We start from the raw sequence: 14,189 nt of genomic DNA, 5'->3' as shown, positions 1-14,189 counted from the left end.
TTTTTAATGCATTTGCGGGATTTCTTTGTATTTAATGCTTGCCTCAGATGAGATTTATTTTGTCACTTACACATCAATCTGAGCCACATACTGCTTCATCTCCCTTACAGCAACATCCAGGCGATTATACAAGCAAATATAATTATCCTGGGTCTCTGTGTCTTCCTGTTTGAGCAAGAAGCTCAGGCCACCTTCCCCCTGGCCTCTTTCATCGGTCACCTCCCCGTTGCCATCTTCCTCGCCCCCTTCCAGGCCAGTGCAGTTCCAGGAAGGAGCTCCCATGCTGGTCACACAATGCTGTGTATGGGACATGGGGTTGAGTTGTGCTACAGGAGAGGACAGACAGTTAGTATAAACAGTGAGCGAAGAAGAGAGACAGCCTCTCTCTATAATATCAGATCAACCCCAGATGTTGAAACGTTTGAAGAGATGAAGTAACACTCCCGTCTGGTCTCCATTTACACTTAATGAAAAACAACTTCTTAAATGGCACTTGTGTAACCAAAGTGCTAAGTGACAGAAGGATAGAAAAATGGTTGTTTAGGCTACAGCCCAATCTAAGCTGCAAACATATGAGACATCCCAAAACTGACTATGGATTAGGTTTAACATTATGTTTAGAAGGATGAGGTCTAATACGCGCCGTTTCCATTCCAGGCCCAGCTTTAACCCCAGAGGACGGCACTGGGTAAGCGTCGCCTCAGCTACCTTCTAATTCTGTACCTTATCGCATTAAATTCAAACTAAACACCCCTCCCATCAAAAACAATCCCTTGTGCCTCTTTGCCGTTCAAACACGTGCTAGAAAATCTCCAGAGCTGAGCAGTTTGTCAGCGAAACTGCTCAGCAGATGTCCGTCTTTCAGCACGTTGGGAGAAAAGAGGAGGCGGGGAGCTCCTGCAGCACTGTTAGCGGGGCTGACTGCTGTCTAGACAGTTGTTTTTGCATTTCCATCCTTGTTGAAAATAAGCAGCCAAGCCTCAAACTAATTCTTTTATGTCATAATAAAGTCCTGTCCATATTATAGACAATATTTATTTCTGCGTTCATACATCAAAGCCTTATTAACGTTTTGTTTTTGCTTTCATTGGCGGCCTCTCTCGGTATTCCTTTCCAGCAGCAGCACTGGATCACAAGCATTCCTTCTCTATGGCGGAGGCGCCATTTTTGCTGACATCATTCATTTGTCAATAACATGATTTTGGCCTGGGGCTAATGCCTTGTTAATGGCAACCCACTTATATAATTTACGATGGGAATCCTTACAGAAACCTTATGGTTTCTATGGGAGGGTGGGACTGACTCCTCCTCCCCCCCCGCCCCTGCTGTGCTGATGGAATTCAAATGGTCAGAGAGGGTAATGGGTCAGATAGAACATTGAGCTGGTGTTAAGTAGGTTAAGCTTCATAAAGATGTGGCTGAAACAGTGTGAAACCCATGTTATGATGTGAGTGATGATGGACGCCGTGATCGATTAGACAGGTGCACAGGTGTGTCTGTACTCTATACCCTGGTCGGGATCCAGGCCAAACAGGGAGTTCTTGCGGCCGAAGCGGATGCTGAATGTTCTGCCGGCAGAGGTAGCACTTTTGGGATAAGAAACCTGCATGAAGTTGATGTGGCAGTTGATGGGAACGAAATCCATACAGCCCAGCGGGTGAGGGGAAACGCCGGCCTGTCTGAAGGAGGGCCACACCTTGTTCCTCAGCTCCAGGGAAAACTGGAACAAAACAGGAAGGAAGAGTTTGTGGATGAGACTGAGTATTGTACATGAGATAATTATTATTAATTATCAGAGTACAATAATGAGAACAGTGTACATCATGTGCATCGGTACCTGCTGATAGCTGCTTATGCGCCGGCGAATACTCTCCAGCTTGGTATCGCAGATTTGTCTGAACTCGTACTGTGGCATCGTTACAACTCGATCGCTCTGGGAGATTAGCTGGCTGCAGTTTCGAACAAAGAGGCTGTCATCTCCATAGAATGCCTCCAGGATCTGTAACAATAAGACGCATCTATAAATCTGGAGCCATCAGCTGGGTAATGTGGATTAAAACAATAATATTGCCCCTCGAAGGTTTCCTGGATGAGAGCTGTGGGCCAAGGCTGTTAACCTGCCTCACACTATTTACCTTAGCAGTGAGACTGAAGCAACCTTTTGGTGCCACCATCTTCTCCAGGACGTGGCTCTTGATGCCGGCAGTACTGACATATTCATAGACTACCCCATGTTCCAGATGGACGTTATCCACTGTCATGCTAACCAGAGGCAGCTCACTGGAGAAGGATACTCTACCCAACAGGTGGTCTGTGCAGAGCAAATTTTAGTTATTATGTGACTGAATAAAATATTGACTTTTTGAATGTTAAGGTCAGAATTGTGAATTTAAAGTAAGACATAATTTAACTGATAATGATAATGAACCTTACATCAATAACCTGAAACATAGAGACCGTTTGTCAAATAAACTGTATTAGATTTTATAAAAATAACATCTCCTATTTTCTATCATCTGTTCAATGAATGCTGCTTGATTGGTGCTGCCTCACTTTGTTAAAAGCAAAATAAAACACAGATGTTTGACATCACCTGTCCCATTTGTCTCCAGATTAGAACCATTCCCCACTGGATAATGTCCCAAAGTGCTCTCCTCCTTCTCACCAGCAGATCTGTTCCTTTGAAGCTCTTCAATGTCTTCAAATGTCCGATAAACCCAATGGCACTAAGAAGAAGAATTGGTCTTAACATTCATATCAAACATAACTTTGATTGTACAGTGTTAAAATTATAGGACTAAAAAAAAAAAAAATATAGCGCTGGGTGTAAAAGCTAAATGTTGCTTTTGAAAGAGAATTCATTAAGATCCTTTGTATTATAATGATAGTGCTGTGTTGTGCTATGCTAGTTGTGTAACTTACACAGTCAAAATTAGCCACAGTGCATGTATACACATACGTTTAAGTGGCTGGACTGACATGTTAAATGTGTCCCCTCACCGTCTCAGGAGGCTCCTGGTGTGTATGCTGTGCACTGAAATGCTCCAGGACCTCTTGGAAGTCGCCGAGGTTGACGTTGTTGCAATTGACCTTAAGGATGACCTGGCCCGGCTGAAGACCCGCTGCCGCTGCCTCCCAGCCTACAGACAGACAGTGAATGATCTGAGGTCATAGGTGCAGTGTGGGTTTACACTGATGCAAGATTTTAAGTTGATAAAAACCACCTTAATAAGTTATAAGACTTCTCTTTCTTGAAACGTGATTTGAAATCTACTTTAGACTAAAGTCTCATGTCTGTAGGAAGCAGAAACAGAGGACTTTTTGTCTCATTTCCTTCAAGAAAGGAGAAATTAGTCGTGCTGTTGCACGTCCCAAGCTACCGATGGTTTTCATCAACACCTCTCTCAGCTTCCTCCCCTAAGCTAAAAATACCAGTAACAGCATCACTTCCACCCCAGTTGCTGACAACTACCGAACCTCAATGCACTTTTACCCATACATGGATATCACATGTGGATTTCTAGTTTAGGATTTGATTAGGATTTGTTTTTAAACTTAAGACACAGGGGAAAAAATGAAGTTCCTCTTAAATTCAGGAGCTCATTGCCAGCATCTAATGCTTCCTTCCCATTTCTGGATTTTACAGTTTGTCCCCCAGCTTGTGTCTGGTTAATACATTTTTATTGGCTGCTAAACCAAATATCCAGACGTGTGGCTTTAAGGTAAAAGAAAATCCGAGCTCTGATCACAGCATTGTGTTTGTTTGTCACAACAGAGAAATTGCTGCATTGGGGGCTAGAGATCTGGCTGCAGGCAGTCTGGGTGACAGGTGGCCATAAACACCCACTACAAACTAACAGGTGGTTTGCAGCTCAGGTTACTGCATTTTTCTGCTGAATTATTTGTCTTCCTTGCATTTTCAAAGCTCTGACAAGAGCATGCATCACCATGTGGCACTTGTTTCAAATCCCGAAAAGCACCCCTTTCAATTGTACCTGCGTCTTTAAGAGTTTATCCTTAAATCAATCATTGTTATTATCATAATTACTATTTCACCAACCTTTCCTTACAGCATGGACATGAGGAGGGGCGGAGCCACAGAGTCTGAATGACAAGCTGTTCGGATTGTCAGGGATCTTCACAATCCTTAAGGAGAAAAGACCAGTAAGAATAGTGTTTTTTAGGTGTGTCTATATGTGTGTATGTGTGTTTCCTCACTCCTTTGCCTTGGTAGCGACCAACAGCCGCAGGGAGCGCCTTATACAAAAGGCCTGGCTGATCATGGTTTCCACCTCCGAGATGGGTCTGAGGAACAGCAGGTCCTCATTGATGGTGTAAATCTTCCTGCCTACCTGCAGGCCAGCCATCTGGAGGGACAGACGCACAGACAGTGTAGAGTATGCTTATTTTGGGTCTAGATCTTTTTTTAAACCCACTTTGAGGCCCTATTTGGACGCTAACAGCTCCCAGGTCAGGTGTCAGGTGTAACAGTGACACCTTAACCGTGTGCCTGTTTAGTGACTCGTGCAAATTATTGTTTGGATTAGTAGTCAGCAAAGGAAAAAAGGCTAAACCGGAATGGAATTTTCAGGTCGTGGTCAAAATTTCGACAGCTTCAATCAGCAATTAGATCTAATTATACAACATTGAGTGTATTTCATGCTTTTTTCCACCTATTTGCAATTTTTAGGCATATGGGACTACAGTAGCAGCAGCCCACACACTGATACAGGCAACTCCTTCAGCTTTATATTAACACCCCAAAAACTAAAATACATTTAAATTCAGACACACAGCAGCAGAGGCTCGTTTCAAATGCGGTCATCCTTCAAATTTTCAGTCACGTTGGGAGAAGAATGCAGCTTCTGTGTCATCGCTGTGTGAGTCCAGTGTCCTAGCCAGAAATCCGCCTTGGTGGCCTCAGCCAAGTCAGAGCCGACGCTGAATAACAGTGCAGAATTGATGCACGCCTGACTGGGAGGAGCTTATGGCGAAGGGCGTGGTTGTGATCATACAGCCCAATTACACGTGACTTTCTATAATAACATGGCTGTGTGTGTGTGTGTGTGTGTGTGTGTGTGTGTGGGGTGACCCCTTTCAGAGCCCCATGGGAATCAGCTGGGATCCATTCACTGTGCTGGCACATGGGCCGTGTCACAACTAGCAATCCTGGTATTGTGGCACATTGGGACACATGGGGTAGGACTAATAATAACGGCCGGGTAATAGAGGATGGGATGGAGAGGTTTTTACTGAGGAGAAAGCGGGAAAATGAGAAAATAATCCAGAGAATGACCGAGGAGAAGAGGAGACATGCTGCATCGATTCAAATAATAAAAAGTGTTCAAATAACCCTGGAACAAAAAGAGTTTCTCCCCGTTTTAAGCGCTTTTTTCAAGACAAAAACTAGTCTTTCGCGCTTGGTTGATACCTCCACTGTTTGAGTCCTGCACAGCAACTGAAATGGAACAGAACAACAGCCCAAAGTCCCAAATTTCCCGTCCATTTAAACAGCTCCTGCTGAGCAAAATCATGTGTGACAAGGTCTGCCTAAAAAAATTGATGGCCAGTCAGATCTGGAGTCTCTTTAAATTGGACTGACGGGAGCCGTCAAAACGGTGGACAGGCATTACAAACTGGAACCAATGTCTCGTGGCAGGAAGCTAAACACATGTGAGCAATTGTGTGTGCGTGCGTTTGTGTGTGTGTGTGTGTGTGTGTGTGTGTGTGTGTGTGGGGTGACCCCTTTCAGAGCCCCATGGGAATCAGCTGGGATCCATTCACTGTGCTGGCACATGGGCCGTGTCACAACTAGCAATCCTGGTATTGTGGCACATTGGGACACATGGGGTAGGACTAATAATAACGGCCGGGTAATAGAGGATGGGATGGAGAGGTTTTTACTGAGGAGAAAGCGGGAAAATGAGAAAATAATCCAGAGAATGACCGAGGAGAAGAGGAGACATGCTGCATCGATTCAAATAATAAAAAGTGTTCAAATAACCCTGGAACAAAAAGAGTTTCTCCCCGTTTTAAGTGCTTTTTTCAAGACAAAAACTAGTCTTTCGCGCTTGGTTGATACCTCCACTGTTTGAGTCCTGCACAACAACTGAAATGGAACAGAACAACAGCCCAAAGTCCCAAATTTCCCGTCCATTTAAACAGCTCCTGCTGAGCAAAATCATGTGTGACAAGGTCTGCCTAAAAAAATTGATGGCCAGTCAGATCTGGAGTCTCTTTAAATTGGACTGACGGGAGCCGTCAAAACGGTGGACAGGCATTACAAACTGGAACCAATGTCTCGTGGCAGGAAGCTAAACACATGTGAGCAATTGTGTGTGCGTGCGTGTGTGTGTGCGTGCGCATTTATTTACCTCAGCATGTGAACCCCTGGTGACAGACTTCACTACAATGGCCTTGTTTTTCTCCTCGATCTCGAAGCCATAGTCTTCTTCCTCAGGGTGAATCTATAATGGAGACCATTAATCACACCTTTTATACTTCAGCATGTAACACAAACTCATCACGCTGAAACAAAATCTATTATCCATGCTTTTAAAATGTGCGGCTCGGGATGTTTTAAGCATTAAAGGAAAGACCACCTGCTGCTTGAATACTCTACAGATGGATAATTCACATAATATGATAATCACATAGGTCCACCACAGGGTTTTTTCCAGTATTGCTTATGTGCCTTAACTCCCCTCTCCTCCATTTCTTTTCCCCAGTGCAGCCAGTTAAATGCTGTCGACGCCAAACACATTAGCCGGCCTCCATTAGCTGAGATGATTGGCAATCTTTTTCTGCTCTGTGGCCCTGATAAGATGAGGATCTGCATTGTTACGTCGGAAAAGGCGGCTGCGGTGAATAAAGAGCCAGCGCACTTAACATCAACAATAGATTTGAGGAAGGATTACTTCTGCTTATCACAGAAAAAGGATTTTCAATTTCCTGTGGAAGGACAAATAACCTGCTTTGCATCTCACTGTGATTTAATAAAAAGGCAGCGCGCAATGCTCTGCGTGACGTATGTATTATTTATATGACATTCAAATAACAACAAAATAAAATGAATTGTCTCCTGCGGTCATAATATGTATGCTGCATTTTTCTACTCCTGCATTAGAAGAGGGAAAAACCCAACAGGCTACTGCATAATTTGATTATTCCGCAGTTTTCCGGGATTTGAAATATTTCAGAAATGTCATGAATGTTTTAAATCCTGGAGGTTTTTTTGGTTTTTTACAGTAGCTGTTGAGACCAACTTCCTAAAAACAAGGGAGACAGTGTCCCTCTGGGTGGGGGGGGGCTCTTCACCTGTTTTCTGATGTCAGCAAGTTGCTGTTAAATGTAAATGTTACAGCACTGAGGGGGAAAAGACATTTAAAGTGGACACTGGAGCCAAAGCATAGATGCACATACGGTATTACGCAACACCAAGCCTGCGTGTCAGCTCACCACTAAGGACTTGGCCAGGATGTTCTCGATAAGTTTGAAGTCATTGCGCTGGAGCTGCTTGCTCTTGCTGCTGGTTCCTTCCATTTCCTCGTCCGCATAAAATCGGAAGAACTGTGAGTCATCTTTGAACTCGCTCTTCTCCAAGACTGAGGGGGGAAAAACACACAGCGTGTCCTCAGACGGCACAGTAGGAAGCAGGATAAACAGCAGAGGCAGACATTTCAGGTTAGGGAAAAAACAGGAAAAACACTTGACTTTTAATAACAAAGATCAAAAATAATCTGAATCCTGATGCGATCTAATCAGATTTCTAAATAATGAAAATGAATCATGTGTTTGTGCACAACACAGGTCTTTTTAAAAATATTAAGTACGTTTTTAAGGAATCCTGGTAACATCAAGTGCAGAAATAAAGGAGGGTTGCAGGAACACGGGGGATGTGTTTGTTCGGGCCGAATTAACGGAAAATGCCACCTGATCCGCGAAGATCTTCACACAAACAATCGCTTAATTAGATCAGCCGCTAATGATGCTAGCAGGAACATCTGGCGCCAAACAACATCTGTCCCGGGCAGTTTGGGCTCAAATGCAGAGGGCGATCCTCCAGAGGATCTGACACGTGCGTCGGAGTGTGTGTGGGACTCCGACTGTTGTGCGGATTCTCTCGTCAACACATGGGGCACTTAAAAACAAGTGAGGAGCAAATTAGAGGCTCCTCTTCGGTCACAGCAGCAAAACAGATTCTGTTTACCACCATGTGGGTTTTCTAAGGAGCTGAAATGAAAGGGACTTTTTGGCCTAAAACACATGTTCTAATATAAATACTAATCTAATAGTGCATCAGCAAAACATTTTACGATCTTTTGTTTGCATTTTGTTTAATTTCTTCGTTTACAAGACAATGGTACCCAGCTGTTCAGAGATAAGGGGAGCATCTGGCACCCTCAGGTGAGCTTAAGCTTGAACAAACACACTCGTCCTCACATTCCAAAATGAACACATACAGGATGCCAAGTGAAATGACCCTTTCCTAGTCACGCTACTCCAGAAAAACCTGTCATCTCGAGCCACATTTAATCAAATTACTTTTCTAAATCAAGTGTAGACGTCATATCGCAGCTGAAAAAAAGAGGACTTTGACAGACAGACTTGATGTTTGCCATTTTCCTCTCTTCATAAATGATGACAAAAGCTGACAGGATTGGTGCCTTAAAACCAGCACGTGCACACTTAATTCATAGCGAGCCTCGCTAGAATTCTGGTGCCACAGCTTGGGCCCAATGTCAAAAGAGAATGAGTTAAAAATCTTTTATCTGGTCTTTCTAAGCATATGAACCAGCAACAGGACAAATATATCCTGAATCATTTCATATGGGTGTAATTTTACTAAGAATACAAAAACATTTTGCTGCATGGACAGACTGTATCTTTTAATATTAATAATTAATATGTAGGTGAAACTGTAACTGCATGCTAGGTGCATGCTAATGCAGCTAATGCAGCTAATTCACTGCCTTTTTGCAGCGAGTGTCCCAGGAGTGAGTACCGCCGTAAACAAAAAAAAAAAAGAGTCGGCATTCAAAAGGACACTAAAAGCCAGAAATAGAAGAGATCAGGAGGTGAAGAGCAGCAGATGTGCCTAGAGAGCGCTGAGAAGAGACTTGAGGGAGGGTGAGTTGAGCAGACAGCCTGAAGTGAAAGGCTATGGGTCCGACAGAGGACAGAGAGCGGGGACAGGTGAGAAAGAACAAACGACCTCGTCCAACAGATGGCACAGCCGGAGTGCAGTGAGTGGTAGAAAGTGAGGACAAAGACTGGCTGTCCTGAATTCCTTCTGTCGCAGTGTAACAGGCCCTTCAATCGCGCCGTGGCCCGTTTTTTGGCAATTTAGCTAATCATCTGTAACCTCTCCATCCCATCCTGAATGTAAATTGATGTCACCATTTGCATCAGCCCAATCTTCTCTTGCTGTTTTCTGGCCTTTGCTACTTCCTAACACAAGCCTCACTTTACCCATAACACTACGGAGATGAAAAATTCAACTTCGTGGTCATGGTTGAGTGGACTGCCCCAGACGGGCATGTAGCTAAGACAAACAGCTCTAGTTAGGGTGTAGCGCTAATGCTGTTTATATTCAACACGCCGGGCCAAAGCCAAAGCCACACCATCACAATGTGGCTTGCGATTCAAGAACAGGGGCGTCAAAATCCGGCCCTTGAGGGCCACAATTCAGCCAGGATTTCTGTCCTACCAGGCAGACAATACGCCTCCGAGGAAAATCAGATCCCAGGTGAAGGCGTTTTCTATCCGGTAGGTTAGAAATCCTGGCTGGATTACAGGCCTTGTGGTCCGGATTTGGAAAGCTGCTTTTTTTAAACTTCTTTTAACCTGCCAGAGGATGAATTTGTTACACGTAGAGAGAAAGAACACGAGGGAATTTAAAGAGATGTTGAACTGCCTACGAAATGGTGTGATTAAGGTTGAATTGACATACAAAACAAAAGGCAGTACGAATAAAATCAAACTAACCATGGTGCATGAAGCCGCTGTTGCAGAGCCCGACACCCAGCATCACAGCATCCTCTCGAGTGGAACAGTCTCCCTGGGAAACCGAATCAGTGACGCACACAGTCAATCAGAGACAAAACCTCTTTACACCTTCTCTTTCAAAACACACGGCAGCACAGCTGGCCCGATGTCATCGGGGGGGTTGTCGCAGGAGAGACGAGGATGGGCGAGGCGGCACGTGTCGCTAACTGTAAGTTTCACTCCAAATTCAACAGATAAAGGAAAAACAAGAACAGACGTAACGTTCTTTTCTATCTATGAATATTAAAGAAGAGCTTTTACCTGCAGCAGCAGCCAGTCAACAAGTTTGCTCGCAGGAACCACAGATTTAAAGGTTTTAAGATGATGATCTCGGTCTCTAGAGAACAAAAAAGATCAATTAAAACGATCTTACAATAACTTATTTTTTTTTAAACCTTTTCTTATAATGACATCAAGTCGCAGTAACCATGAGAACAGTAAATTTGCATTGATAATGGTCCCACACTTGAATGCTGTTGTTTGTGCAGTCTTATGTGGAGCTGCGGGGGATGTTCTACATTATATACATATCATATATGAATTAGCTTTAAAATCTGATTTGACTTTTTGGGAAGTTTTTAGTTTATTTCCTTTTCATATAACAGAGGAATATATAATCCTCAGCTAGATGAACGGCTGCTACACGCAAAGGTGGTTCGGCGATAGATTTGAAAGGGATTACACCAGGATTTGTGCGAAGGATATCGATTCTTGTTTACACTGATGGCAGCCTGGCGCACTACAATCAGCAGACAAGTGATGGAGAGACTAAGACGTGTGTTAACGTGTGTCAAACGGGTCCACTGCTGCAGAAATCAGCATTTGTGCGTCCCAAAATAAGGCTACATATACATACATATACATATACAGTACATATACATATAGAATGGAGATATTCTGTGATATTTATCCAGCTAAGCTTTATTCCATGTCGTGCTTTTAGTGAAAATTACAATTGCATTTTTGAGAATCCTTGAGGCATCATGACTCCATTATTTATTTATTTTTTTTACATCGTTTTTCTGCGTTATTTCTGACAGTTTAGTGGTCAGCTCTGTCACCGAGAAGCTCCTGTGTTCATTGGAATTCTACTCAAGATAAGGAACTGGTCCTTAAACCCAGCACGAGCTGAGATATATGCAAACAGGGAATAATAAATGGGGAATTTCATGCCCTGCTGTCTCAACAGCAAAAACATACATGCTGTTCATGTTCGTAGGACCTCTGAATTGCAAGCCTATAACACCAACATTTCAAAGCCAGATTCTGACGCTATGTAGCTTTCCAACCTTTAACTGCTACTTGGTTTAACATAGAACCTTGAACACATCCAGCAACAGCAGCTGATGCCTGTCTGGTCATTTCCAGCGCGCTGTTGCAACCTCATTGGACAAAGAACGGGTGGATTTGAACACACCATGAATAATAATAATAATAACAATCATGCAGCTGGAATGTCCCGAACATTCACGTATGAAAAGGGGCGGAGGAGGTGGAGGAGCGAGCAGGTACTTACTTGACGACCGGGGTGTGGAGGCTGTGAAGGCGGCAGTACAGCCTGACGCCCTGAGGAAAAAAGGAAGCAGCTGAGTCACACAGCAACACACCTTCGCTACACAAGCACCAGCATGGCTACGGGGGAAGTGTTTTACTAGTCAAAAGAGGTGTCCCGGGGCTATTGCTTCAAGCAGGCACGTGTTATGGATGAGGTTTTCATAAACAGCAGGCGCTCATGCTAATGTTTTTCCAATATTTGTAGTCAGTTACCTTTGACATGATGTCCTCCAGCTCACTGCGAGCCTTGTAGGTGCCGTCGTCATATCGAAATCGGTACATCACCTGTTCATTCTTGAACTGGTGCCTGTCAGACACTGAAAAATGAGCCGAGAGACAAACTGTCACTTGCAGCATTGAAACGTTTATCAGAGCAGACAGACGTAAACTTACGCTGCGCCGCATCGATGAGCAAAACTATTCAAAAGTACAAACACAAATGTTTGTATAATAAGTTAAAAGTAAAATCTGCCGAAGGAGGCAGTTTGGGTTGAACACAAGGTGACATGGATCCAAAGAAGCTGCCATTTTTCCCCAGTCTGGACATAAATGACCCCATAAAACTAAAGGCACCACGCCATCAACCATGATCGAGTATCAAATGCAGACCTTTAAAGGCATGGATTAATGGCTGACCTTATAAAATGTGCAAAAAGACGCTGAGGTGGAAATCTGGTGTTTTGCAGATTAAACATGAAGCTATTTAGATGTCAGACATTCTTAAAATGCATTTGGGTGACTTTCTTTCTCGACCTTTTAATGGATATCTCTCAAAAACAAACAACCCCCCACCCCCACACCCATGGCTTAAAGGCAGATCCGTTTTAACACTCTATTGGATAATCTGATTTCACTTCAGTCCGGTTGGTGATTCTTGTGTCTCACTGTGGTTTAACGATAACGTTGAAGCAACATTCAGAGGGGTTTCATTTAAAACAGCCCAGGAGATGTTCCTCTGTGCTTAATATATATTCTGAATGTCTGCACTTTATTTGCACAAGCATTCGTGCGCTATTTATATCCATTTTCTGTTTATTATTTGCTATTCAGGTTGAGGGACCTCCAGGAATGTTTTATGAAAGTGAAATTTTCTATTCATGGAGGAGATAACGAACGACATGAAACTGAGAACTGGAGAGGCACAAAGGAACAAAAGATGAAAAGATCAATTCAATTTAAATAAGACAAAGAGAACAAGTGGGAAAACAGTCTGAATAGAATATAGAATAGAGGCTGAGCAAGCCAAGCGTAAAAAAAAAGGACAGACACTGTGGGGAGAGAAAGGATTTTGATTTGTCTCACCATGGTGAATTATGCCATTCTCCAGTAAGGCTTGTCCCAAGTTGACTCCTTCATCGGGCTTACTGATCTCGCCACTCTCTATCAGCCATGACACAAACTCACTGGAAAATACAAGCAGGAAAACACAATTACATTTGAAATTTGGGGGGGGTTGTCCAATCAGTCGTTTGTTACGCTGCACCGACTGTACATCACATCCAATGATTAGTAACTGCAGAACGCAAGCATGGATTGGACTGTAGTTTTCTGTGTTTAAAAAGAAACAATTCTATGCTTTTAAAATGGATGCTCTTATTTTGAAATAACTTTAATTGAGAGACACAAATACTTAATATGAACTGGGTGGCTATGTGTGCAAGTTCCATTGGTAAATCATATTCATTTAAATATGCTAAATCTACAAACAAAAATATTGAAATGAAATCTGCATTACTGTATACCTAAAAAAGAAAAAAGAAAAAACACATACTGCACTTTTAATTCAAATTATCCCACCTAAACTATTTTTAACATTCATATTGGGAAATTTCTCCATAAATGTTAAACTAGAAAACTAAAAAGACAATAGTCCTTAAGGATGCGACAGACAGATGGGCCAAGCTAAGCAGCGGCCAGAAGAGCCTGTCAACACAGGCCACCTCTGAACCAGACAGCAGACAGATGATGGAATTACGCCATCAATAAAACAATAAGCTGCTGTCGACATGTGTATTTAATTCAATGAGCACTCAAGCAATGATTGCTTCTAATTTAATGAGAAGGACAAACACAGAGACACTGCCGGTTGCAGCGCTCAACAGGAAATGGCTGCACAGGTGGTGGGAAAAGACAGAAAGGTAGACTAACAATAGAGAGGAAGTAAAGGGGGTGTTTGAATAAAAAAGAACTACTGTAAAAAAGAAACATGACCTGAAACTGATGTATTTCTTTGTAAAAAAAATGTGAAACCGCACCACGTGAAACATGCATCCCCATGGCAACGCCATTTACGCAGCATTGTGCAGAAGGTGCCCAAAAAGCACGTGCACACTTTTGTAGCAATAGGCAGAAATCACAACTTTGGAATGTTTCAAAATCCAGACCACCTGATATGGTTCATCGGCCAGACGGATGCTTAAGATCAAGGATTACGGTCGTTCCCAGAAAGCCGCGTTATTCTGAGCACCTTATTCATCTCCATTTTGGGGAGTTGTAGCGTCAAAATCCACCACATTACCTTAACCCTTGAGCTAAGAAACCAAAACCAGACAGGGAAGCGCTTGATTTCCATTATACTGCGAGGCCAT

At 43.1% G+C, this 14,189-nt stretch overlaps 1 protein-coding gene across 4 annotated transcripts in view; it reads right to left on the bottom strand.

The window, feature by feature from the left end:
* prex1 (phosphatidylinositol-3,4,5-trisphosphate-dependent Rac exchange factor 1) overlaps positions 1-14,189 on the bottom strand; it is a 54,915-nt gene that overhangs the window by 11,708 nt on the left and 29,018 nt on the right. For all 4 annotated transcript variants that reach the window (XM_057042148.1, XM_057042147.1, XM_057042150.1 and 1 more), the window contains exons 11-25: positions 12,904-13,004; positions 11,815-11,918; positions 11,564-11,613; positions 10,309-10,384; positions 9,988-10,060; positions 7,459-7,604; positions 6,375-6,467; positions 4,219-4,367; positions 4,061-4,146; positions 3,001-3,140; positions 2,594-2,726; positions 2,136-2,311; positions 1,838-1,999; positions 1,510-1,720; positions 71-326 (exon numbers count right to left, since the gene is read on the bottom strand). In XM_057042148.1, the coding sequence (XP_056898128.1) occupies positions 71-326; positions 1,510-1,720; positions 1,838-1,999; positions 2,136-2,311; positions 2,594-2,726; positions 3,001-3,140; positions 4,061-4,146; positions 4,219-4,367; positions 6,375-6,467; positions 7,459-7,604; positions 9,988-10,060; positions 10,309-10,384; positions 11,564-11,613; positions 11,815-11,918; positions 12,904-13,004 (1,956 nt within the window). The remainder of the gene's footprint in view (positions 1-70; positions 327-1,509; positions 1,721-1,837; positions 2,000-2,135; positions 2,312-2,593; positions 2,727-3,000; positions 3,141-4,060; positions 4,147-4,218; positions 4,368-6,374; positions 6,468-7,458; positions 7,605-9,987; positions 10,061-10,308; positions 10,385-11,563; positions 11,614-11,814; positions 11,919-12,903; positions 13,005-14,189) is intronic.

The sequence above is a fragment of the Takifugu flavidus genome, chromosome 8 (genome assembly GCF_003711565.1).
Source record: "Takifugu flavidus isolate HTHZ2018 chromosome 8, ASM371156v2, whole genome shotgun sequence".
In the NCBI taxonomy this organism is placed as follows: domain Eukaryota; kingdom Metazoa; phylum Chordata; class Actinopteri; order Tetraodontiformes; family Tetraodontidae; genus Takifugu; species Takifugu flavidus.
Note: the sequence above shows the minus strand (reverse complement) of the source record. Positions and strands in the feature narration are given on the sequence as shown.